This window comes from Equus przewalskii, chromosome 14 (assembly GCF_037783145.1).
Source record: "Equus przewalskii isolate Varuska chromosome 14, EquPr2, whole genome shotgun sequence".
NCBI lineage: Eukaryota > Metazoa > Chordata > Mammalia > Perissodactyla > Equidae > Equus > Equus przewalskii.
The window spans coordinates 64,801,705-64,827,093 of NC_091844.1; the positions used below are offsets into that span (position 1 = coordinate 64,801,705).

The 25,389-nt window shown below is 47.5% G+C and overlaps 1 protein-coding gene across 3 annotated transcripts in view; it reads right to left on the minus strand.

Moving 5' to 3' along the window:
• The window catches only part of LOC103567354 (xanthine dehydrogenase/oxidase-like), a 72,302-nt gene that overhangs the window by 24,998 nt on the left and 21,915 nt on the right, over nucleotides 1–25,389 (minus strand). For 2 of the 3 annotated variants that reach the window (XR_011526617.1, XM_070574216.1), the window contains exons 5-18: nucleotides 21,500–21,626; nucleotides 20,500–20,561; nucleotides 17,204–17,272; nucleotides 16,799–16,885; nucleotides 15,514–15,655; nucleotides 13,237–13,329; nucleotides 12,483–12,634; nucleotides 11,150–11,243; nucleotides 9,726–9,835; nucleotides 7,393–7,577; nucleotides 5,727–5,901; nucleotides 4,472–4,555; nucleotides 2,835–3,004; nucleotides 539–662 (exon numbers count right to left, since the gene is read on the minus strand). Coding sequence is in view for 2 of the 3 variants with exons in the window: in XM_070574216.1 (XP_070430317.1) it covers nucleotides 539–662; nucleotides 2,835–3,004; nucleotides 4,472–4,555; nucleotides 5,727–5,901; nucleotides 7,393–7,577; nucleotides 9,726–9,835; nucleotides 11,150–11,243; nucleotides 12,483–12,634; nucleotides 13,237–13,329; nucleotides 15,514–15,655; nucleotides 16,799–16,885; nucleotides 17,204–17,272; nucleotides 20,500–20,561; nucleotides 21,500–21,626 (1,674 nt within the window). In the remaining variant the exon portion in view is untranslated. The remainder of the gene's footprint in view (nucleotides 1–538; nucleotides 663–2,834; nucleotides 3,005–4,471; nucleotides 4,556–5,726; nucleotides 5,902–7,392; nucleotides 7,578–9,725; nucleotides 9,836–11,149; nucleotides 11,244–12,482; nucleotides 12,635–13,236; nucleotides 13,330–15,513; nucleotides 15,656–16,798; nucleotides 16,886–17,203; nucleotides 17,273–20,499; nucleotides 20,562–21,499; nucleotides 21,627–25,389) is intronic. The other variant, XM_070574217.1, reaches the window with a different exon arrangement.

Consider the following 25,389-nt stretch of genomic DNA (forward strand, 5'->3'; position numbering starts at 1 on the left):
GCTATCCTAGAAGGATATGGATTCTAGTAGCAGCTATCTTGAAAGTTTGGAAAGTTTTTCTTTTTTTTTTGTCAGAACTCCCTATGTAGTTGAAATCAATAAATGAATTTTCATATAAGTGAATTATCAATACACACAGTGGTGGTATCATGATTTCTATTCTGGCTAGTTTGTTTAATGTATTTTTATTTTAATTTTAATAAGGCAACTTCATATTTTACCCTTAAGAATCTGATTACTGGTTCAAATACATTCAATAACCTTGTTTTAATGCCACTTTGGCGTGGAATCATCCTACTATGTACAAATAGCAGCCAGCACTTAAATAAACACGTAAACATTAAGTTAAAATTAAAAGTGCTTCCAGGCACGTTCTATCCTCTTAGTGCTTTCCCTGAATACTGGCCAATGGCATGACGGCCACAACATGTGCAAATGCACCCTCTGATCAAGATTAGGGAATTGAAGAAATGAGCATAAATTGAAACTTAAATACTCACTCCGCTAACTTCATAGAAAAAAAAAATCCAAGACGTACCTCATCCTTCGCAAAGACTGTTTCATCATTAAAATATCCAGTTTTGTTACTCCCCAGAATATCATCAACGGAGAGAAAGCAAACAAACCCTTGCACCTTCTGAGCTTCTGAAGTATCGATGGACCTGCAAGAATGAGCCACATGAAGGGCCAGGCAGGAAAACCGAAGAGGAAGACCTGTCCCAGATTGGACACCTCTGTCTTCATTTCGATGGTTTTTTTCTCCACTCTAATTCCTCCCGTCTCCACCTTCTATCCTATCCTGTCCTATTCGATTCGATTCTATTCTATCCTATTCTGTTCTGCAACTGTTGATCAAATGCTTACCATGTGAGGCCACTGTGCTGAGTGCTATGGGGGATATGAGATGAACAGGACAGGCCTGCCCCCATGGATCTTATACAAGGTCCTCTTCTGGTCTCCAAGTACGAGGGAACCAAATCATAGTGAGTAGCATTTACTTGGAGAGCTCCAGGAAAAAAAAAACACATCACAGCTAATACCCATCCAGAATCAGCACATTAGAGCCTTTGCTGTACCACCAATCCAATGGCGCTGAACACTGTCACGCTACTGAGTTTCTCTGCCCACATTCCTGGAGCTGTCCCAGCATGGTGAGGCACTCCGGCCAGAATTAGGCAATCCAAACCCCAAAGAGAGATTGCCTGGAGACTGTTTCAATTCTAATAGTCTAAACTACGTACTACGCAGTCTGGCCAATGCCCCCATGGGGAAATAGGGCAGAGGCCCCTAGAGAAACATGGAAACCCCTCTGAACTACCAGCCAACTTCCAAAGAGGTAACCCTCACCAGAGCCCCTGAAAGTCATTGTCATTATCCCCATTCTACATCTGAGGGAAAAACAAGGTCAGGGAAGTTAAGTAGCTTCTCCAAAGCCACCCAGCCAGAGAGCAGCACAGCTGGGATTAGGACCAAGTTTAAGCTACGAAGACCGCCAAAGTCAGGTGGGCTTGTGCTCTACCACACTCCCTTCCAAGAGTATGCAGCCAGGAAAGCCCTGATCAGTGCAGTCACTACAGAGTACCTTCACCCCCACTCCATCTTCCGCATCCCTTCAGACATCACTCAGACCGAGCAAAGCTGTCTGAGTGTAGACAGTGCAGGTCATGGTACTGTCCACATGGGCTCAAGACCAGGACAAAGGCAAATGAATTTAGCCCATGGCTGGACACCATAGCATCTGAAACAAACACTTTTTATGGGGGCGCACCTGGAAGAGTTGATTTATCTGTTAGGTTTTATCTGGGTCCAGGCCACCATTCCTGGAGCCTGTCTCCAGGCTAGGAGCAGCAGCAGAGGGAAGGCCAATGGTAAGGAGATCCCATCCGTATCCACGCAGTGGTAGGAAAGGGAAGGTTTCCCCAGCTGCTTTGCTCAGCGGGGCAGGCGTCTAACGCCCACCAGGAAATCAAGCTCAGCCTCAGGCCTGAGCATCCGGGGGCAGCACAGCCAGGTGCTAATGCTGCCTGGCTTCAAACTCCAGCTCCGCCTATGAACTGTGTGGCCTGGGGCAAGTAACTGACCCTGCTCGTGCCTCAGTTTCCTCCTCTGGAACATGGAGATAATAATAGGACCAGTCTATAGGGTTGCTGTGAGGAATAAATGAGCCAATATGTGTAAAATGCTTTAAACCAGGCTGCAGCAAACATAAGCTCCATGTGAGTGTTAGGTATCATCACTATTATAGAGGTGGCAATTCTTGCCATTTAGGCTCTCAAAGTGCAACAAATAGGTACAAGCGACTGTCCTCTGCTAGGTCCTTTGTGGAAACTCTGTCTGATCCTTACAAAAACATCCTATTACATATGGGGAAACTGAGAGCTGAAGCGCACAGATCAAGGTCACAGCTGCTAAGTCCTGGGACAGGGATTCAATCCGAGGTTTTTCAGACTCTAAGGCCATGTTCTTGCTTTTAGCGCTGATTCAAGTTCTCCTGAAATTTTGCCTTGAAGTTTAGCCCAGTATCCAAAGCGCAGATCTAACCTGGTCCTGTTGAAGGTCTTCAGCAGCTCCCATTGCTTGCCCAGGGCCAAGTGTAGTCTCCCTGCTCAGCACTTTCCCAACCAGCCCCTGCCTACCTCCCTGATGTCATCCCCTCCCCCATCCCAGGCACCCCTGAGCCCCGAACCTCTCCTGCTCCTCTCCAGACTGGCTTTAAGATCCCCCTGTTCCTCTCTAGACCCAGAGACCCTGGAGGGGCCTCGTTATGTCGGCACCTCCAGTGCACGGCAGGGTGCTCCCAGCACCCTCCTCCTGGGTGTATTTACTTTACTCACTTGATCTTGGCGTGGGCCCGGGTGCTGGTGACCAGTCGGAGGGACAGCTCATTCTGATAGCGAGGGATGTCGTCACAGTACACGGCCTCCCCACAGGCCTGCATGGATGCGCCCAGGTGGGGCAGGGGCCGGCCCACCATGTCGTCCTCAGTCTGACCCTTGGGCACCTCCTGGAACAACACGGTCACCAGTCAGGCTGAGCTGCAGAGGACACAGTTCCTCGACAGGCCCAGGGAAACCATGGAGAGCTTCAGGCCAAAGCAGACCTGAGGAGTGTGACTGGAGGAGGCAGGAGGGGCACAGGGCGAAGGAAACAGAAAGGCAGATGAGAAGCCATTGAGAAGGTGGTCACAGTCTCACTATATAGAGGAACAACAAAAAGAAGAGAAGTTTCAGCATCCACCCATCATTTGGGAAAAAAATTATGGTATGCTCATACAGTGAAATAGCATGCAACTGTGAAAATACTTTTGAAGAATTTTAATTAGAAGGAAAGAATGATCACATTAAGTGTAAAAACAGGACATAAAACTTTGTTTGAGTGTACATATAATGATTCAAATTCTGTAGAATAAATATATATATAAATATAGCATGTACATGTCCATATATGTCCATATATGTCCATATACGCATAGGAAAAAATGGAAAGAAGTAAAAAGAATATAATAATGATTTTCTCTTGGAGGTGGGATTTTGGGTGATTTTTATTTTCTTCTTTATTCTTTTCTGTATTTTCCAAAATAGTCTAAAATTTACTCATTTCATAATAAAATTCTGTTTTACGTGTTCTTCAAAGCAATAATAAAAATGGCTAATATTTATTGAATGTTTGCTATATGCCAGGAACTGTCTAAGCTATTTAGTTTTACTACCACATTTAAAGCCATCCTATGAAACAGGGCCCATCATCATCCACATTTGCAGGTGGGTGTAATTAACTCACCCGAGAGACACAGAGAGGAAGTCACTTGTCTAAGATTATACGATTATGAAATGACAGAGTTTGGATTCAAGTCCTGGCAGTCAGGCCCAGAGTTCACCATTTGGACCATTACACTCTAGTGCAGGGGTCCACAAATTGTGGCCCATGGGCCAAATCTGGCCCACTGCCTGTTTATATAAATAAAGTTTTATTGATACATAGCCACACATTCATTTATGTATTGCCTCTGGCTGCTTTTGTGCTACCATGACAGAGTTGAGGAGTTGCAACAGACACTGTATGGCCAACAAAACCCAAAATGTTTACAGGAAAAGCTGATCTTTTATCTAGTGTCTCTCAAAAAGTTGCTGTTGATAGAAAGTCTTTTTTTGTTTTGCATACGTGCTCCAGAGAACTCCTGGCTTTGCAGATTAGCCCCACAGAGGCACCAGAAAAGGCAAAATGGAAAAAAAATTCTTTAAGGAGCTGGTGAAGATGAGAGTAATCCCAAGAGAGAAATGTAGGTGAGCGAGAGGGGAAATAGCTTCATTGACATTAATACGATTCCCATTTTCTTCACTGGATAATTACGCACAACAGCAAGGAGCTTTAAGCACCTACATACAACAAGTAGGTCATTCGCCAATGGTCAGCATCATCTGATGTGGCCTGCAAGGGCCCCTGATATTAGCTGAACACCCACTGTACTCACTTGGAAGAGTTGGACGTTGGTGGGAGGGTCTTTCTGAAAGAGTAAGGTGGCACTGGCAAAGGTGGGATCCAGTTTACCACACTTCTGTGGAGGCAAGAAAACAGAAGTGATCATGACTATTTCTATCATTGATCCCATCCTTGGCTGTCCCCAGGTAGTAATTGTAACAATTGTCCTCCTCATCTTCTCATTTTACACTCATAGTACCGGCTGGATCTCTCTCAACATCCGAGAGTGGGCTCTGAGAGCTCAGTATTTCATAACAGCCTCTTCTCTCCCACCACCCCTGCACCCTGCATAATTAATGGTTTGTTCTTCTCCCCAACACCCAACAATTCCCTTCTTCCCGCATTTATGCATGCTGCTCTCTCTGTTGGGAATAACTTTCTCCCCCAGCCTTCCTGGAAATGTCTTCCTTCTCCTCCTCAATTCTGTGGGAAATATTTAATGACATGGGACATGTTCACAATATTTTAATTTTTTATACATTTCTGTATTTTTTGTTTTCCACAAGTTTATTTCTTTTATAATCAGAAAATATAGGTACTAACAACGTTTTTAAAAGAGGGATTTCACTCTGCTATCCTTCATATCTGTGAAGCCTTCTTTCCTTTGTGCTCCCCCCAGTTCCATCTCCTCAGTGGTCACACTTGGCTGGCCTTTATCCACTGTGTTCTCACCTACTTTAGCCTGCCCCCTAGTGCCTAGTGTAATCCTACCATATAAAAGGTGCAAAATAAATGAACCAATCTCAGGAGCTGGGTTCTATCTCAGCCAGCACCCTCTCATGAACACACATCCTTGCAGTGACCACATTCCCCCTGGCTGTAGCATTCTCACTCCACACTCTACATTCCAATCCTAACTACAAAGCCGCAGTTGTATCAGCTATACTACTGGAAGGATCATCTGGTCTACCAGGTGGCTGGTCCTTTTGCAGATTTTACAGTGAGAGTTAAAGAGAGCTGTGGCCTGTTCAAGTTTTCACATGAAGTAATGACACAGCCAGGACAAAAATCCATGTCCCTGACTCCAAGTCCAGCGCTCTGATTCTCAGCCACCCAGTTGGCTCCCATCTCTGTGTGGCTACCTGGTCGCCGCTCCTCTGGTCGCCGCTCCTCTGCCCTTAGATGTCCAGAGGAGAGGAGCAAGTTTACCACCTGGTCCACAGCACTCTCTTGCCCAGACCAGCTTCCCAAATCCCCAGACGAAAGTGCTGCAGAGAGTCTGTGCCTTGCCCAGGCCCCTCACTCACATCTTCCGAGTCCACTTTGCCCAGCTTCTGAAGCACCGTCAGGTAGAACTTGAAGAAGAAGCTGAGGGTGAGGGTGCGCCGGAACTCTATCATGCCACCAGGGGCGTCAGGGGCCAGTTGCAGCTCCTCCGCCAGGCCTGCACACACGTCCTGCAGCAGCTCCTCATTCCAGAACCTACCAGAGAACAGGTCATGAGACGGCGCTCCTATCCAGCCCTCAGAATCACTTGTGTGGAGTGGTACGCACAGGGCCTCAGAGCCATATGAACCTCAGTTCAAAACCTGGCTCAGATGCTTATAGGTATGTGACTTTAGGCAAGTTACTTGACCTCCTTGTGCCTCAATTTCCTCGTCTTTAAAAATAGATACAATAAAAACGACCACAAAAATAATCGTTAAATCTGCTAAGACTTTTCAATGCATTTGGCATTGAAACATTACTGAAAAAGTAATAAATGTTGTATAAATTTAGTTCATTTATATGAAACATTACTTTCAATTGAAATTAAAAATAGTTGTAGTCAAAGTTTGTATATTCATTTTACCGATGAGAATACTGAGGCATAGGAAGTTTAAAGAACTTGACTTATACTAACAATCTGGTGAATGTTGGAGCCAGGAATTGGAACCAAGGGGCCAAACTCCAAAGCTAAGCTTTATCTATACATGTGGTTATATTAAGGATTACATAGGGTAGTGCCAGTGAAGTGCTTGGTACAATTGCTACTATGTAACAGCCATAGGAATAGTGGTAGTCATACTAATAGTGTAGCAATAGTAATAGTAGTAGCAGCAATAGCAATAGTAGTAGTAGCATTAGCAATACTAATAGAAGTAACAGTAGCAGTGGCATGTGCAGTAATATTAGTAGTAGTGGAAGCAATAGTAATATTGTTTAGTAGAAACAGAGGTAATAGTAGCAGTAGAAGAAGCAGTGGTAGTAACAGCAACAGCACTAGTAATACTATTAGTAGTGGTGGAAACAGTAGCAGCCACAGTGCTAGTTGCAATAGTAATAGTGGTAGCATCAATAACAGTAGTAGTAATGGCAGTAGTAATAGCATTAAGAGTAGGAGCAGTAACACTATTACTAGTAATATCCAGAGTAGCAGCAGTAATAGTAGTAGCAATAATAATAGTATTAGTAATAGAAGAGACAGCGATAGTAGTAGCAATAGTAATAGTAGCAGTAGCCACAGTAGTAATACTAGTTATAGTAGTGATAATAGTAGGAATAGCAGCAGTGATAATACCAGTAGTGATGGTAGTAGGAACAGTAGCAATAATAGTAGTAGTAATAATACTAGTTTTATTACTGGTAGTAATTATAATAGAAGAAACAACACCAATAGCAGCAATAGTAATAATACTTGTAGATGCAATATACGTAGTAATAGTATTAAGAGTAGTGCAGCATAGCAATGGCAATAGTAGTGTTGCAGTAGTAATACTATTAGTAGTGCAATCAGAGGTAATACCACTAGTAGCAGCAGTAATCAGCAGCAAAATTACCCATGGCAATAGAAGTAGTAATAGTAGTAGCAGCAATAGTACTACTACTAGCAGTCATAGTAGTGGTAGCAGCAGCAGCAGGGGTAACATTAGTAGTAACAGCAGCAATAAGACGCAGTTGTAGCAGCAGTATCATTTTACTGTTGGCTCTTACTTTGACAGCTGCTTCTGAGTGGTCTTGAGGCCTGAGATGGTTCTGTCGGCCATTCCACCATAGCAAAGGGCCAGCTCCTTTATCTGGGCAGTTCCTGGCTGGAACAGGACCCTCATGCCACTGGTCACCTTGGGTATGTAATCTTCTCTCCCAGCGGACTGCTTGAATGCTGAGAAAAACTCACCCTAAAAAATAACAGAACAGAACCTGTGTCCCACCTTGGTTTGCAAGGAATGCAGATTTTGAGCCTAAAACCCAGGGATACGCGGTGAGGTGAGGTGATAATACCATTGCAAACCAGCAAGGAGCTGGTGGCAGGAATCAAAGATCGAGACATGACTGACAATCACATTCTTGGGAGAAATTCCAGATCACATTCCCAGGAGCTGGGAAAGGGTCAGGATTTCTCCCTGTTAGTCAGGAAAGCTGAAGGGCAGGGACAAAGGAGAACTGGGTGCTCTCAACCAGACAAACAGCTGGGAGGAGGCAAGGCACTTTCACAAGGTCTCCTCAGAGATGCCTCAGCCCCCTTGTCTCCCCATCCTGGGGCCAGCATCAGAGCCCACCCGGCTTCCCGGGGCTGAGGTGAAACCTCTGTTGGCCTGACTGCCTCTCAAGCAGATACAACAGGATGCCAAAGGGTGTTTGAAACACACCGTCAGCTTGTAGCTTCTGCAGACACTCTCTCTAACTTGTCTCTCCCACCAGTCTATTGGCTGCAGTTAGAAATCTTCCTGAAAGAAGGAATCGCACTATGAAACAACAGCTGCCTCTGTGATCTGAACATGATTTTCCCCCTGGGTCCAAGCCAGGCTCTGTCCTTGGGGACAGGAGGAGAGCATGAGTGGTTTTCCAGGTAAGAACCATCTGATGTGAAGCCCTTTCCGTGTCAAGTTCCTCTTGAGGTTTGAACTCACCCTGGCACCACAAATTCTGATTAACATCGAAGGCTGGAGGTTTAAGGAAAGGTGAAGTGGAGAAAGCACAATGAGGCCCATTGTCAAGGCCCAAAATGGCCACAGGGTTTTCTCTGAAGAAGCCATGGAGGCCCCTCCTGATGAGAAAGCTGGTCCAGATTCCTGGGTGTCAAACAAGGCCCTGGGGCCATGAGCCCAGAGTTTGAACTTGGTTCTGGAACAGAGGTTCCAGCTCCTCACTTCCAGGACCGTAGGAAGCCAGGGTGACATGTCCACTGGGGTGCGGTGAAAGGTTGGTGTCAGTCGTCAACTGTTCCTTCTTGAGAAAGCCTTCCTAATTCTGGGCATAAAATCTTCCTTTATGAAATGATTTTTGTGTTGTTAATGTCCCTGCCTGGCAAAATCAAAACTGGGGAGGGCTGTACCTGTTTCCTCCTCCTTCCCCCACACAGTGCCTTTAACATTTTTTCAGATCTGTGAAGTACAAAACTCTGGCCACCACTGCTCAAAACTGTCTGTAAGGACAAGCTAGGAAATCATTAAGAAACCACCTCTGGGGCATCACTGCTCTAATTGAATTAGCATTCTCATTAAACACGCCTTGTACCCGCGCTGAAGCACTGGCTGTGATGAAGCCTTAACAGCCCCTTTACAGCTGGTTGCCGGCCTCTCACACGTCACCTTTCTAAAGGGCCCATCATGGAATGCGCCTCGAGCTGTGCGATCAAGATCTGCAGGGAGACAGACAAACTCAGCAGGAGAGCCACCACAGGCCCCAAGGAAGAAGAGCGAGTAGCCAGAGGAGCCCAGACCTGCCCAAACAGGCCAGAAAACCCGCTCGTGGAGCAGAAATCCGCCCAAGACAACCCAGAGCAAGGTCAGTGACTGAACTCATCGAGCTCAAAGTCAGCACGTGCGGATTTGACTGACAGGCAGTTTCTCCACTCAGCACACAAACCCCACGCTTCACGGTGTGAAACCCAGTCTCCTCTGGCCTGGGGCAGGGATATTTGACAACCAATGTGCTCGTGGAATTTGTAGTAAAACCAGCTGGTGACCTCCACTGCCTCCCAGACATCTGCCAGGAACCTTACGAATTATTTCTTTACAGTCCTCACAACCACCTGCCCAGTAGGTAACATTGTGCCCATTTTACAGATGAGGAAATCAGGGCCCAGAAGAGTGAAATGATCCACTGAGGATCACACATCGAGCTGTCTGGTTTCATAGTCCACACCCTGTGCACCCCTACCCTGACCCTTCTCACTGTCCGAGGAGACATATGGTCGGTTGAAGGCAAAGTTCAGAGACGAGAACACCAACTTAAAGTTGAGAGCTGCTGAGGGTGGTCTCGAGCAGACTCTGGTCTCCTTGTCTGGAGCCTGGCAGGAGGAGTGACTCGGCACAGCACCTCACCTCCCTGCTGTAGGGGATCTCGATAGCAAGCAGAATCTCCTCCGGACCCAGCAGGGTCTTTCTGTAGCCAGGGAAGAAGGTGTGGTCCATGCGAATGGTTCTCCTGGTGCCTGTACAGAGGCAAGAGGAAGAGGGATCAGTGTGAGAGGGCACAGGACAGCCCGCCAGTGGATTCTCCATCCTGGTCTCTGATGCCCGCAGTCAGAGGGGATGGCTGGCACACTCGGGGCCAAGGTCCTCCAACTGACATCCTTGAGCAATGGTGTCTGGCATATGTTTAACAACAAATTCTTTCAGGGGAAAGAAGCTCTAATTCTTAGTATTTGCTAGTTTTTGTGGTATAAATACTCCCACCATAGTAATTTCCAGCTACCTGAATGACATCTCTGACTGTGAATTTAGAAAGAGGGTAGCAAAGAGTTGACACAGCAGGTCTGCTATCCTCTGAAGGCCTGCTTACCAGGTTGGCGTTTGCTGTCCTCCGGGAACTTGGATCTCACGAGAGTTCCCACCATTGCCCAATAAGAATGACTCACTCGGCCTCTGCTGCTTGTACGAACAAGATGGTTTACACTGAACCCCTGCTTTCCTTCTGGGAGTCTGGATTTTTGCTATGTGCCAGGCAGAGCTGTGTGACCAGCCCTCAATAAAGCCCTGGGTACTGGACTCTAACAGGCTTCCCCAGTAGACAGCATCTCACATATGTTGTCACAACTCAGCTTGTTGCTGGGGGAAATAAGCGTGTCCTGTCTGACCCCTCTGGAGAAGCTGGTGCCTGATTTCCCCTTGCCCCCTCACCTTTTCCCTTTGCTGAGTTTGCTGTGTATCCTCCTGCTCTAAAAAGATGTAGCCATGAGTACAACTCTCTGCTGAATCCTGCGAGTCCTCCTGACAAACCATCAAACCTGGGGGAGGTCTTGGGGACCCTCCGACAAGGAAAGGGGCACCGAAGCTTGCCATTGCCTCGCATTTCCACTCTACAGATACAATAGAGGGAAGTAACCTCAAGAGCATAGACATAGCAAAGTGAAGTAGAATAATCAGGAGTATTTATTATCTTTGTTTTAAAGGTAATTTATCTTGTTGTAAGTTTGTATAATTTAATTTTTAATAATGGCCACCTTTAACAAACACACACAGACTCCCTGAAAAGCCAGCCATCAGCTGTGGTGAGCTGGTGCATTCTGGGTCCAGCACAACACTGACTAAGGCATCTGGTGACAGAGCCTGTTGGGAATTCTTAATAAACAATGGCCCAGCTCTCCTGGCCCCCAACCTGCGTCCATCTCCCTTGCAGCCTCCAGGGACCCTCAGGACAGCTGGGTCGTTGAACTTAGGGCTCTGTTTCTCTAGAAAGTGACCTATCTTGAGAGACTTTTCTCCCCCGCGACCCTCTTTCCTGACCTCTGCATGAGGCAGCTCACCTCTAGACACCATGGTCAGCTTGGCCCCGCTGGCCATGAACACAGGGTTGAGGTCGGAGATGGGGCTGGCAGTTATGATGTTCCCTCCAATGGACTAGGACAAGCAGAGAGAAGGTGTGAGAGCTCAGCCAGGAAAGCCTGGTTCACCCAGCTGGCTCCCAAACACAGGGCAGGAGGGTGACACCTGTGGACCTCCAGCCCATGTAGACACAAAACTGGCACCGTGAGAACTCGGGAATTCAGAACAACATGCAAAACTCGAGAGCTGAATGCTTGGGCGTGGGTCCCAGCTCTGAAACTCCCCTCTCGGTAAAGCAGGGCAAACCCTTTTAAAATTTGTTGGTTTGTTTGTTTGAACTCATTCACCCTTTTTCTGAGAAGGTTGAGGTGGTTTATCACTGAGGCCATAGAGAGTTAGTAAAATAGAAATAGAAGATAAGGATCAAGGAAAAAGAGGAGGAAGACTTGAGGATGAACAATTTGCTCCAATTGGACCTGAGCTTCCTGGCAACTTGGCAAAGAACGGAGGAGAATCAGCACAGGGTTCTCGCTATCAGAAAAGAGGAAGAAGACCAGTTGCACAGTGAAAATGAACCCTTCCCGGAAGTGGGTTGCAGCCGAGCTGGGGAGCTCAGGGGAGCTTTCTGAGTCTGTCTCCTCGTCTACAGCTGGAAGTGGCAGGTGCTTGGGGAGGGGTGCAGGGAAGGGCAGTAGGCTGTTTTGCTTCATTTGGTTTTTGATTTTAATTTCAAAGACGGTGAAAAATAAAACGGAAGGGGTGGCTTTCCTCCCAATGCCATCAACTGTCGTGAGCCTCAAATGGCACCGGCTGTGTGAGCACCATCTGCAGACTGGGAATGTGGGGGTTAGTCTGCAGGCTGATTGTGAACAGTCACCAGGTGGACCCCTCCCTCCTCTCAGGGGGTCCACCTCTGGCTCTCCCCCAACACTAGAAGGAAGTCCCCTCCCTATTTGGCTTCTGCCTAACTCATCTCTCATCTACCTGCCTAGGGCCTCAGCCAAGTACAGGAAGAGAGGGGCAGGAGGCTCCATCTCTCCAACCTCAGGGGTAAAGACTGAGCCACAACAAGTGTTTCCCAGAGCGGCCCGCAGACCGCTGTCATCAGAAGCACCCGCAAGGCACCATCCTGGCCCTAGAGTCAGAACCTCTGAGGGTCGGGCCCAGGAATATGCATTTTAACAAGCACCCCAGGCAGTTCTAAGCATGAAGGATTGAGGCCCGCTGGGTCTGCAGCAGAGGCCAGACTAGCCCCCGGGACTTGTGAGAAAGGCCGACCCCCTGGGCATTACGGGCCCATGAACAGAGACTCACCGCCACAGACTTGAGCTGCTTCCCAGAAAACCAGCGCAGCTGTTCCAGGACGCCTCTGAACACCTCTGTTTTGTGGGTAGGAAGCTGGGCAACTGCATCCAGCAGGGTCTTTTCCACACAGCTCAGGGGGCAGGAGGCTCCAAAGGAGATACCTGGGAACACACGCTCAGAATAACAGCGATTCCCTTCGCAGCTCAGAAAACCCTTTCACACACAGTTCCTATCACCCTTTAAAGCTATTGGAGTGAGGCTGAACCAGGACTCACATCCTTATATGGGTAAAAACATTAAGTCCCAGAGAGGTTAAGTGATTTGTTCAATGCCACACAGCTAATAAAAGAGCCAGGACTCAACCCTAGGACTCTTGATCCTACAACCAGAGTGCTCTTTTCCCTAAAGTAGTAGTTCTCAACTCAGTAAAATCAGATCTCTAAGAGCTAAGTCCTGGCGTTTTTTAAAAAGCACATAACAACTCCCCCCACCTACCCTTACCCCCATGAGCGATTGTAACGTGCAGCCAGGTTAGAGAACAACTACCAAAAAACCCACAGCCCTTGCCACTGGCACCCTACCATGGATGCTCAGCAGAGGCAGGCCGTGAAGGGTTGAGCTGCTTCCCCTGCGCAGGGTGGCTCCCGGAGAAGCAGGTGGCAGCGAAAGCCAAAGGGGAGGCTTTCTGGGGACCCGCCATCCCCTCCGGGTGATTGATTCCCAGTGTCCCAACCCCTCTGTGGGCTCAGGTGAACCTCCTTACCTTCCTCTCCGTGCTCCACTGAGTTCAGCTCGGGGATCCAGGCTGGGCACACGATCAGAGGAAACAGCTTGTTCTTAAACTTCATCTCGATGCCTGGAAAGAAATGGAAGCCTGAGGTTGCAGGCCGGTCCTTTATCCCCAGGGCAGCCCCCGGCATTCTTTCCACCACTGCACTGGATGGATGCCATACTCACAGTGTGACTGCCCCATGGGCATCTCGGGATGAGGAGGCCGTGGATGAGATGGGGTAAGCACGGTTCCACACTGTCAGCCCCAAAGCTGTGTCTTTCCCTCCCTCAAAAAAACTGTCCGAATTCAGATGAGATGAAGTTGAATATTCTCGTGTGTGTGTGTGTGTGTGTGTGTTGTGTTTGCAGGTGTTTAGTAACAGTATTAGAAAACGCAGAGTATTAAAATAGGTCCGGAACCCTTCTAAGCACTTTACACATTTTGACTCATTTAATCCTCACAGCAGCCCTACGAGACAGTGATTTCTTCTGTTTAGAGATGAGGAAACTGAAGCACAGGGAGGTTGAGTTTCTTGCCCAAATTACACAGCTAAGAACGGGCACATTGCACTACTGGACCTACTGTTAGAGTGGGGTGTGATAGTAATGGTAACATGAAAGTCCGACATTCGGACAAGAGGGAAAAGTGAATGAGGGAAAACTTCAAATCTGCCACCTGGTCCCCACGTGTGTCTGGGTTCCTCAAGGTGCACGGCTTTGTGGGACCACATGCCCAGGCTGGGGTTCTGCCCTTCCGGCCACTGAAGTTAGAAAGTTCTGTGGACAGACAGACGTGTCTCTGTTCCCCAGACCTATTTAGCACAACACCTCCCCCAGCCCCGCCCACAGGGCCATAGGTGGGAAAGGTTAAAAAGAAATGTCTGTGTATCCCCCACCCTCCCATGTGCTGCTGGGAATTCCTGAGGGTTCCAGGAGTCTGGCCAGTTTGAATATCAGCTCCCAGGACAAAGAACGCAGATGGAGGCAGAAAGTGGCCTATCTGGGTAAGGTTCTCTCTCTGCCCGGCTGCCCCCAAGAACCTGTGCTGGCTGTGGGGTTACACTGGTGGGGTGTGTGTACAAGGGAGGAGCGGGTGGAGCAGATGGAGTGGGCTTAAGAAATTATTTCTAACTTGGAGCTTATAAAGTTTTCGTGAATTTCTTTCTGTTGGAATCTAACTGGGTCCAGGACAGTGTGTGACCTGGAACACGCCATAGGTCAAAGGACCTCAGATTCTTCCAGCCAGTCCTTCACCTTCCCTCTTGCTACTTTGGGCTGTGGCTACTCGGGCCATCATGATGACCTCACCTGAGCCCATCTCACAGCCCACCCTGCCAACCTGTGCGTCACATTCCTGCAGCTAAAGACTCTACCGCACCTGTGCTCATGGGGCATGGCCAGCTCTGCAGATCCAACAGAGCCCAGGGCTCAGGGGCTCTTTCCAGAACCAGAGCCAAGAGTCTCCTACAAGCTGAACTGGCTGCTTAAAAGCATGTCTAGTCCCGCCAAACCAGAGGTCCTTTAAGGCAGACCTCCGCTGTGCCACAATCCTCTCCTTGGGTCCTCGGTGCACTTGGGACCCAGCACAGTGGAAATGGGCCAAGCGAGGTTTAGAAATGGATGGAGATTAGCAGGGACCTGGGCACATCTCCTCCTGTCTCTGCAAGCACTGGGACCAACAGCTGTACATCTCAAGTCTCCTTGGCCTGTTCTCATATTGTGGGCCTCCTGTCTGAACAGAGCAGGTGGCCACAGTCATAGGCAACACAAACACAGTCACACTTGGACATCTCCTCTCTTTTGCCTTACCTCATCACCCCCAGGAAAAGTGGGGGGCAAGAGAGTGACCTTGATGGGACCCCTGGCATCCATCAGGCATTGACCTACACTTTACCTCCATTGCTCCCTCCTTCTTCCAACTTGGAGACACTCCAGGGAAGGAATTATGTCCAATTGATCTTGGCACCCCCAGCCCCTCCCAGAACACCTGGCATGTAGCTGGCTCTCTGAGAACGTTTATGGAGAACAGTCAGCAAGGATCTCAGTTAATACTCAGAACAACCCTTTAAGGAGGTATTATTGCTCCCATATGTGAAATGGGAAAATGAGGGCAGAGAAGAAGTAACTTTTCTCACTTCACTCAGCCAGCAAGGGGTTGAACTAGGTCTGTGTGACTACAAAGGGGTCATGGCAGGAATTCAACTGCCCAGATTCCTCGGTGGGTCCCCAGGCCCTCAGGTGGTCCTCAGAGCTGGCTCTGGGCCCTTACCAATCTCCATGTTCCCCACCACCAGCGTGGCCTCGGGATGCTGTGCTTTGAGGTCCAGCAGCTCCTTCAGGGTTGATGCCTGGATCCAGGTCACACGCTCCCCTTCAAAACGCAGCTGCTTCTGAGGAGCGTCTTTCAGTCTCTGCAAGACGTAGTTTTCTCACCCCACTGTCTCCTCCTTCCCATTGCCATTCCCATGATAAATTGCCTTAAGTCCACAGACGGGTCAACTCTTCTGTGGGTTTGTTTCATACTGACTTCAGAATGAAAATACATGTCAGGGTAGAAGTGAGGAGAACTAGTATGTATTGAGGCAGGAATTGCATTGCAGCTCTTACATACATTCTCTCTCTTGATCTTTAGGAGACCCTGGTGAAGGAGGCATTGTCAGCCCCATCTTCTACAGGTGAAGGCAGAATGTGAGGATCAAGGTTATGGGACCTGTGACACACAGTGACCTGAACTGTCATGACCAAAAGCCCAGGTTCCTTGCACTGCCCTCACTGTCTCCAGGAGGTACAGTGGACAAGGTATAGGAAGGGACAAATGTCGTGAGGGAAGGGGCATCAGAAGTGAAGACAATGGGGGCCTGGTTCTAGTGTGTGTGGGGTGATGCAAGGCTTGGAGAGAAAATCCCAAATCGGAAAGTTTTTTTGAGGTTTCATAATCCAGAGAAAGATATTCCTTCTGCCTGCTGAAAAGCCCTTCTCTCTGGCCCACTGAACTCATAAGGCAGTCTTCATGTGATCAACACCCCCCAAGAAATCTGCATTTGTGAAACTCTGAGAATGGCTGGATTATTTCCTTGCCATGAATGTTGAGGTGAAGGAGCAGAATCATTGAGGTGAGAAAGTGGGTGTGAGAGGTGTCCTGAAAACAGAGCTGCAAGCCATGGATCGTGTCCTTTGGATACAGCATTCTTTTTCTGTTTGTTCACTTTTTAAATAGATGGACTGCTCACAGAGAGCAGACTGGGTTGTTTGGGGGCTTATACATTAGATTTAGCCAGGAAGTCAGCAGATACTTCTAGAACATCTATTACTGTACTTGATGTGCCAGACACCTGGACTCCCTGTCCTCAGAGTGACACGTGGGAAAAGGAGGGATGTGGAGGTCCCTGTGGGAGTGTGTGGCAGAGAGGCTTGACCTCTGGGTGTCAGAGAAAGGAAGGGAAATGCAGGCTGAAAACTAAAGGACAAGCAGGACACAGAGGTCCTAGGGGTCTGAAATAAAAAGGCTCATGGCACAGAGACTTCTTTGGGCCTCTCCCTGGGGCATCACCTACCAGCAACTCTGGGGGGAAGATGGGCTCCTGGGTGGGGTCCAGGGGCATGAACTCCTCTGGGTTGAATAAAGATGGAGAGAGAGTGACCTGTTGGAAAAGGGAACAGATAGATGGTACAGTATCCCCTCCTTTAAAGTGCCCTGTAGGACTTGCCCAGCCCTTTGTCCAAGAGAGCTCATTTGCAACCTCCAGCAGGGTGTTGGAGCAATAGGCAGCCCCTGGAAGGCAGGAACAAGGAAGTCTTACGATAGGACCCAAGGCTATCATGCACATGTACTGCCCTCATAATCTGGGCATAACGATTTCCTCTTCCAGCCACCACCACCAAGAGTGTGGAGAGAGCCCACAGGCTCCTTTGATCTGAGATTGACCCCCAGGCTTCCAGGGAGAGAAGGACCCACTTACCGTCTGGTCTTTCTTCTGGTTCATGCAGCAGTTTGGGTTGTCCCCCTTTCCTCCACAGCATCCACCATCCTAGAGAGATGACCAACACTCACACAAAAATATTCTGAAGAGCTTTCACAGAAGATAAAGGACCTAGATTATTAATCTCCAATGAAATCTGGCTCTGATAACTATGCCAGTGTCAACAGGAATAGCAGATACCCCAACCCCATCCCGCTTGCCTCTGCTTTAAGCACTTTCTGTTGCTTGGTTAATGTAGACTAAATAACTTGTTACAAGCAAATAGGATCTCTCCTGGAAGCAGCAGTGAAATTTAATTTTAAGGAAATTTCTCCATAAAACCTAGATCTTACTTTATCAAAAGACATGTTTACACTCATTTTCTCTCTTCAGTGCTGCTCCCTTAGGAAGCCCCTAGGAGAGGAATTCCCATTGGTTCTCTCAGCACTCCGGAGCTCTACTTCTAGATCAGGCAAGTTCTATGGGGCTTGGTTGGATGCTTCTCAGGCTGGGGTCATTGTGGGGCTCCCACCAAGAATGTCCAAGACCAGTGCTGGGTCCTGAGATGTGTCCAGCCAGTGTGCCTGATGCCTCACCACTACTTCCATAGGCACCTCTTGCCAGAAAGCTGAACACTCTTCATTCCTCACTGTGGGCCTGTTCTGGAGGAAGTGTACAGATCTGATGACCCATCACCCATGGGGAAAGGACGTGCTCAGGACCTCTTGGGGAGCCAACAGCAGAGCACAATGTAGAGTCCAGGTTGTTGCCTCCCAGAACTGAGGTATTGAGCGTGGGGAAGGGGTGTGTTCATCCGACTGATCTGCTCCAAGCAGGCAGGAGTCTCAGCTCAGGGCCTCAGGAGACACTCCAGAATTATAGAGCTCTGCTGAGAGGCAAAAGCGGGACAGCTCTAAGGCACATCCCCAAGCATATTTCTGGGGTAACCAGGTTCTGGAATTGGGGGCTGAGTCAGCCCTTCTGACATGAATACAGGAAACACCATGCCATGCCAACATTTCCTGAAGCATGAGGCACAACCAATTAGCGTTTCCAAGAATGCTGCCAGAGAGCCATGGAAGCCAAAGGCAGAGCCTTTGACAACCTAAAAGCACCGTCAGACTTGGCATCAGGAAAGAAACCCTCCCTTGCCTGAACTGCCTGCACACACTGCCCTGTGTGCAGACCCCTCCTGCATTCCCAGCTTTCATATTGGATCTCAGAGCAGCTCTATTCTAGACGTTCCATCATCACCTTGCTCTTCTCCTCCATATTTAGATAAAAAGGAGTAAAGAAAGAGGGGTTGCTATAGTGCTTCTTTTCATCTTTCTCTTTGCAGTAGGAGTGTTGCAGGGGCCCTAAGTGAAGTGAGGGGAGCCCGTCCACAGGGAGCCATCAGCCGCACTCACCTGGTTCTTGTGGGGAAGGACGTATTTCACAGAAGTGCATTTTCCAAATAATTAAAATGCCAGCATATTCTTACTTAGATTTTTTAAATTAATAATTCATTGATGTGTTCAGGACATAAACTATTGGGATTTACAATAAAGAGTCACTGCCCTCAAGGTCTACTGAGGCTGAATAAGGCTATTCTGCTTCCCCAGAGAGATTTCCACTTTTCTCAAAGACTGCTGAGTTTGTGCTTATTTTTGTGGTTCCTCCCTTTCCTTCCTTGTTGCTAGATGGACATTGTCATTCTTGGGAATAGTGTGCCTTGCTCTAGCAGAACTTCATCACCCTTTTCTAGAGTGTTCAATGGCCATGAAAACTGGAGAATCAAGTTAGTTGGAACTGTGTGTAGAATAAGAGTTAAAAGGCTCTGGATAAAGGCCTTGGGGACCTCCAATGAACAACGTGCACGAGCTTCTGAGCACACTCTACGTGCTGGTCAGTTTGGCTGCTCAGAGCCCTCAGCTCTGCTCTGCTCTGCTCTGCCAGCTGGATTGGGGGGCTGCTCCTTACAGTGGAATCAGGAACCCTCTCAACAACAAGAAAACTCCAACCCTGAGAAGGAGCATGGTTGTCAGCTACTCTCAAAAGCCCTTCTCTTTAGAGAAACTAGAAGGTCTGGTTAGACTGTAGCTCTTTGAGAAGACTCCTAGGAAATAAACACACGGGCAAGATGAACAATCCCTGGTTCTCAGGGAAGCCTGAGCAATTTATGAAGATCCAATATTGAGTAATAAAAGATGTCTCAGGATCCTAATTTATAATTTCCCTTTACTGAATACTAAAGATGTGCCAGGCGTTGTTCTAAGAGATTTACAAGAAGTGCTTTCCACACACACTATAAAAAGGTATTATTATAATCTCCATTTTAGAAACAGGGAAATTTGCCCAAAGTCATGCATCGATTAAGTGATGGAATGGGATTTGAACCCGGGTCTGCTGACATGAGTTTTCAATCATTCTTATTTAAATCCACATTTGCTGATTCCTCACCATCAACAGCACTCCCCAGGGTGGGGTGTTTTCCATCCTCATAGGCCCATCTCTATGTCCACCTGTTTGGAGCTATTTGGATGAAACACTCCTTTTTGTAATGTGCCAACACTAACAGTCAGTGAAAAGCATGGGAGGCTGGGACTATCCCCTCAACCCTGAATCAAATTGAGAGGAGACTGATTGACTGGATTGAGGATCAATTTGGCCTAGTTGGAGAATCAGGTGAAATCTGGGGAGATTAAGCCAAGAAAGGAGAGGCCAGCCCTCTGAACTGTTGGCAGATGGCAGGTGTGTGTCTGTGTCTATAATCTCATGTTCACACACCCCGCCTGTGCTTTCTCACTCAGCGTTACATGAACAATACAAGAGTTCACAAACTGTCTGGAGACCTCATTAGCAGCTTCATAAGCTCGGCAGACTGCCAACTGCAGAAAGCAGCTGAGGAGGAAAGGAGGAGGGGTGCGGGTCCTGACTCAGGCTGCATTGTTATTAAATGCCACATTCAGCACCTCTGCCACGGGCTGAGTATGCCAGTCTCCAAGGGAAGCTGCCGAGCCCAAATGCCCTGGAGGAATTCAGCTCGTGGGCAGCATTCCTCTTCCAGGAACCAGCTCTCCAGGCCTACCCAGGAAGAGAAGTCCCCATGCTGGTGATGAGAACCCCTCCCTGAATAAGAATGGCCATGCCAGGTACCACTGCCCATGCCAGGTACCCGTGGCCAGAGGGCCTGCCAGTTGGCCATCTTATCTTTCTTCTCTGTAATCTAGAGGCCCTTGCCATCCCTCCAATAGCAATTCCTGAGTGTCTCTGCTTTGGGAGCAGGGCCACACTGTGCTGGGGCCCAGACTTACCCTGGCGAAGGTCCGGAAGCCCTGGAGGATGGGTCTGTAGCCTGTGCAACGGCACAGGTTCCCTATGGTACAAAGAAAAAGTTGCAGTGTCAGCACAGGCCCCAGGCAAGTTGGGTGGGTTTGTGGTTTTGCTCCCGGTTCAGTTAGATGCCCTCTTTGCACGCTCTGTTTCCTCTGCCTGTAGTGCCCCTCTTTCTCCTTGTCTTCCTGACTTCAAAACATCTAACATGTCTTCCAGGAAGCCTTCCTAGAATGTCCAGGTTGAATCAGGTGTCCCTCCTACATGCTCCCATGGTGACCACTCATAGCTTTATCAGAGAGCTTATCAAACTACATCATCTTCCTCCTCAGCATGTGAAATCTTTGAGAGTGGGGATTGCGCCTTTCATCCCTGTTTCCCTTGTACCCTGTATGGTGCCTGACATATGATAGGACTCAATATAATGGATTGAATAAGTGATGGATTGTATGATGAATGGAGGAGCATCCTTCTCTACTCAATTCAGAGGAACAGAGACCTGGTCCAGACTCCTGGGCCCATTCACAGAAGGAAAACTGGGAAGCCAGTCTCTGCCCAAGGCTCAGAATCATGGTCACCTTCCTCATATGTGGCCTTTGTCCTACAGAGTCCTGTTGTGGTGAAAGCTGAGATGGAAGGAAGCTATGTCACTAGCTTCTGTGGAGTTCTCCAAACCATCTCCGCCCATGCCAGCCACCTACTGCTACCTGGTCCCAGGGTGGGGGAGGGCAGGAGGACACCTCAGGAAGACAAACACTAAAGCAGGAGACCCCAGGAGGTCTCCAAACCACCCAGTGTTCTAAGAGAGGGCCAACCTTCCGGTAGATCATAGGTGCCACGTTGGGGTATTCTGAGCCTTTCCTCCAAAGATCAGCACCTTGAACTCCTAGTCCACTCCTGGCTTCCACTCTGGTCCGGCCCCGACCTCTGCAGAGCCCCCTTTGCTATCCCACCTCTCTGGCTGTGCCTCAAGGCCCGTACCTTGCAAGGCATCCTCGATCTCCTCCATGGTGGGTTCGGGCTGGTTCCGGAGCAGCGTGTACATGCTCATGACAATGCCAGGGGTGCAGAACCCACACTGGGACCCGTGGCTTTTGGCAATCCTCTCCTAAAAGGGGCAGAAGACATAAACACCTGTGTTGACAAAACCTCTCCCAGGCTCCCTACACGACTGAACTGATGTCAGCCCATGTTGACAGACAATGTGGAGTAGCAGTCACTTCACAAAGTCAAATCCTAGTGCCACCCCTCACCAACTGTGACCTTAGCCAGGTTGCCAAGCCTCTCTGAGCCGTAGATTTCTCATCTGTATCATGAGGAACATCCTACTATTTACCTCCAGAGCTGTGGTGAGGATTCAATGAGATAATTCCCATAAAACTCCTAACATTATACCTGGAATACAGTAGACGGTCAACCAGTGTCAACTTTTAATAGAAAAGCCCCTTCAAGGAATAGCAATTATTGGAGCCATAAGGAGCTTCTCAGCCTTCTTTGAGCAGAGGAGGAGGAAGAGGCCCAGAGATTTGTCCAACTGTGTCCTTTTTATAACTACAATATCTAACAATCCAACCCAACCAGTATTTGTTAACAACCAACTGAATACATTTTATTCCAAACAGAATACCATTGTATTCTTAAGTGAAAGAAGCTCTTGCTGTCCATTGGGTACATAAGAATTGGGAAATGTGTCATATAGAATTTTCTATATACATCGACTGTCACTGAATTTTCATTGAAATCTGAGGATTTTTAGTACAAGGAGATTCTCCACGTTCAGTTTTCTTTTGTACCTGGGAGTCTCTCTTGGCACTTATGTTAAGGCAAATTGCTAGACAATTATATCCCCATGGCCTAGAATATGTAGTCATTAATTTTATAAATATTTAGGGAGATCTTGTTATTTGCCAGGCATGGCAAAGGCCCTGGGCACTGAGTAGTGAAGACAGATGAGGTCCCTGGTCTCATGAAGCTCATGTCCTAGTAGGGGAGATAGTGACAAAAACAAACAAGAAAACACCTAGTGGAGGTCAGTGCTATACAGAGAATTAGTACCAGGTGACATGACCCAGAGTGACTAGTGGCTGCTCGGAGTGGTTAGAAATGGTTGCTCTGGGAAAGTGACCTTTAAGTTAAATTTAATAACATGATTAGGAATAGGAAAGAGAGTATTCTTGGCAGAAGGAACAGGAAGGGCAAACGCTGTGAGTCCAGCAAGTACAACAGCCTTGTGCTGGAGCTGTTGAAAGGGCAGTGTGGGTGGAACCTAGTGGGACAGAGAATTTGGCTGGGGTAACAGGCGCCAGCCAGATCATGCGGCTCTCCATAAGCCAGGGGAGGGATCTGGAACTTTATTCTGAGTGTGATGGGAAGCCATTAGGGCTGTTTTAGCAGGATGTGATATGATCCAATTTACGATTTTAAAGATTTGCTCTAGCTGTTGGGTGGGACTAGGGTTGTGGGGGGCCAGAGTAGAAACAGGAGACCAGGACACTATAGTGGCCCAGGCAGGAAGGGCTGGTGGTTCAGACCAAGCAGTGATAGTGGAAATGAAGAGAAAAAGAAGGTTTCATTGCAGATTTTGGAGGTACAGAAGACACTACTGGATGAATTGGGTGTAGTGCATGAAGGAAAGAATCATAAGTAGCTCCTAGATTCTTGTCACGAGCAATTGGGTGGACGCTTTTGCCATTGACTCAGATGGAGGAAGACTAGGGAAGAAAGAGATTAGGGGAAAATATAGTTTTTTGAGTTTAATATTAGACATCTGTATAGTGATGTCAAGTAAGCAGCTGGAAATAATGAATCTAACCTCTGAGGAGAGGTTAAAGCTGAAGATATAAATGTGAGTGCCATTTGCGTGTAGATGGTATTAGACTCAACTAGGAGGAGTTTGAAGATGGAGAAGGGCAGGGGCCCAGGCCAGAGGGTGCTGCAGCAATTAGGGGCTGAGCAGAGGATAAACTAGCATATGCTGTGAACATGGAGGTAGGAGGGAAACAAGGAAAGTGTTGTGTAGTAGAAACCGAGAGAAAAAATAAATGGACAAAGACAAGTGGAATCTGGCTCTCTAGCTTATCTGGAGCCAAAATAAGAGCATCTGGAATAATGATCTGTTCCATTGGAAAGGGAGGCTTTTAGCCTGATAATATGGATATGATCCCAGTGTTTAAACTGTTCGTTCTTTCTTTCATCTTTTTGCCTCAAAGAAAATTACAAACCCTGCATGGTGTCAAGATAGAGGCATAGGCAGACTCTGAACTCACCTCCTCCCACAGACATAAGGATTTACAACTACTCTTGAGACAATGACCCCTAAGAGAGAACTGAACACTGGATAAAAAGAACGCGCCCCCCCCCCCCCCCAACAAGGGATGTTGCTGATTGAGGAGGAAGTGGCAGAAATCCCTTTCTGGAGAGAAAAAGCCACCTTCCAGCTGCAAAGCTTCACAGCTGGCTGGGAGCAACCTTAAGATATGAAGCCTTCCCTGGAGGAATGTGGGATGTGAGCAGGGGAGCATTACCACAATAAGCTGCTTTTGGACTCAGCACAACTGACATGTGTCACAATGTCTGGCTTTGATGGCTATTAACAATAGTGGATAATATCCCCAGAAAAGTTATCAGACATAAGGGGGACAAAAGCCTGCTCTTAAAGGGTCCATGTACAAATTCACTGATTTCAGAAAGAAACCTAAACACCGGAAAGAAAGATGCACAGTCCTTTGGTGAAAAGAGAATTATCTTATAAGCTCTGGGTGCATCTTGGTGAGAAACGAGACCTCTCAAGGGACTGAAACATTGGCCGCAGCCATTATTGTGACCTAGTACAGGTGCGTTGGCACAGATGCTGGCTGATGCCATTGGAGTTCTTCTCCTGGCCTGTTACCTCAGGGGTCTGCCCCACCCACTAGAGCACAGATTTAATCCAGCTCAGTTGGATACAAGCACAGAGAAAGAACCAACCTGAGGAGACAAAGGAACACATTCCAAGTAATGGAACAAGACAACACTCCAGAAGAAGAGCTAAACAAAACAGAAATAAACTGTCTACCTAACAAAGAGTTCAAACAAAGAGTCATAGTATGCTCAGTGATCTTTGGAGAAGAATGGATGAACTCAGTGAGAACTTCAACCAAACATTGGAAAATATAAAAAAAAGAACCAATCATAAATGAAGAATACAATACTGGAAATGAAAAATTCACTAGAGGGACTCAATAGCAGAGTAGATGACACAGAATAATGATCAACGAGCTGGACAAAAGACCAGAGGAAATCACCCAAGCTGAACAGATAAAAGAAAAATAATTAAAAAGAATGAGGACAGTCTAAAGGACCTCTGGGGCAACATCCAGGGCACTAACACCTGTGTTATAGGTGTCTCAGAAGGAGAAGAGAGATACAAAGGGGCAGAGAATCTATTTGAAGAAATCATAGCTGAAAACTTTCCTAACCTAAGGAAGGAAAAAGACATCTAGGTACAGGAAGCACAGACAGCACCAAACAAGATAAACCCAATTAGGCCCACAATTAAAGATAAAGAGAGAATCTGAAAAGCTGGAAGAGAAAGGCAACAAGTTACATGGAAAGGAAACCCCATAAGGCTATCAGCAGAAACCTTACAGGCTAGAAGGGAGTTTCATGACATTTTTAAAGTGCTGAAAGGAAAAAAATGATAGCCAAGAATACTCTACCCAGCAAGGTTATCATTCAGAATGGAAGAAGAGATAAAGAGTTTCCCAGACAAGCAAAAACTAAAGGAGTGTATCACCAAGAAACCAGCATAATAAATGCTAAAGGGACATACTTAAGTGGAAAAGAGAAGACCATAAATAGGAATAAGAAATTTAAAAAAGCAATAATATTAC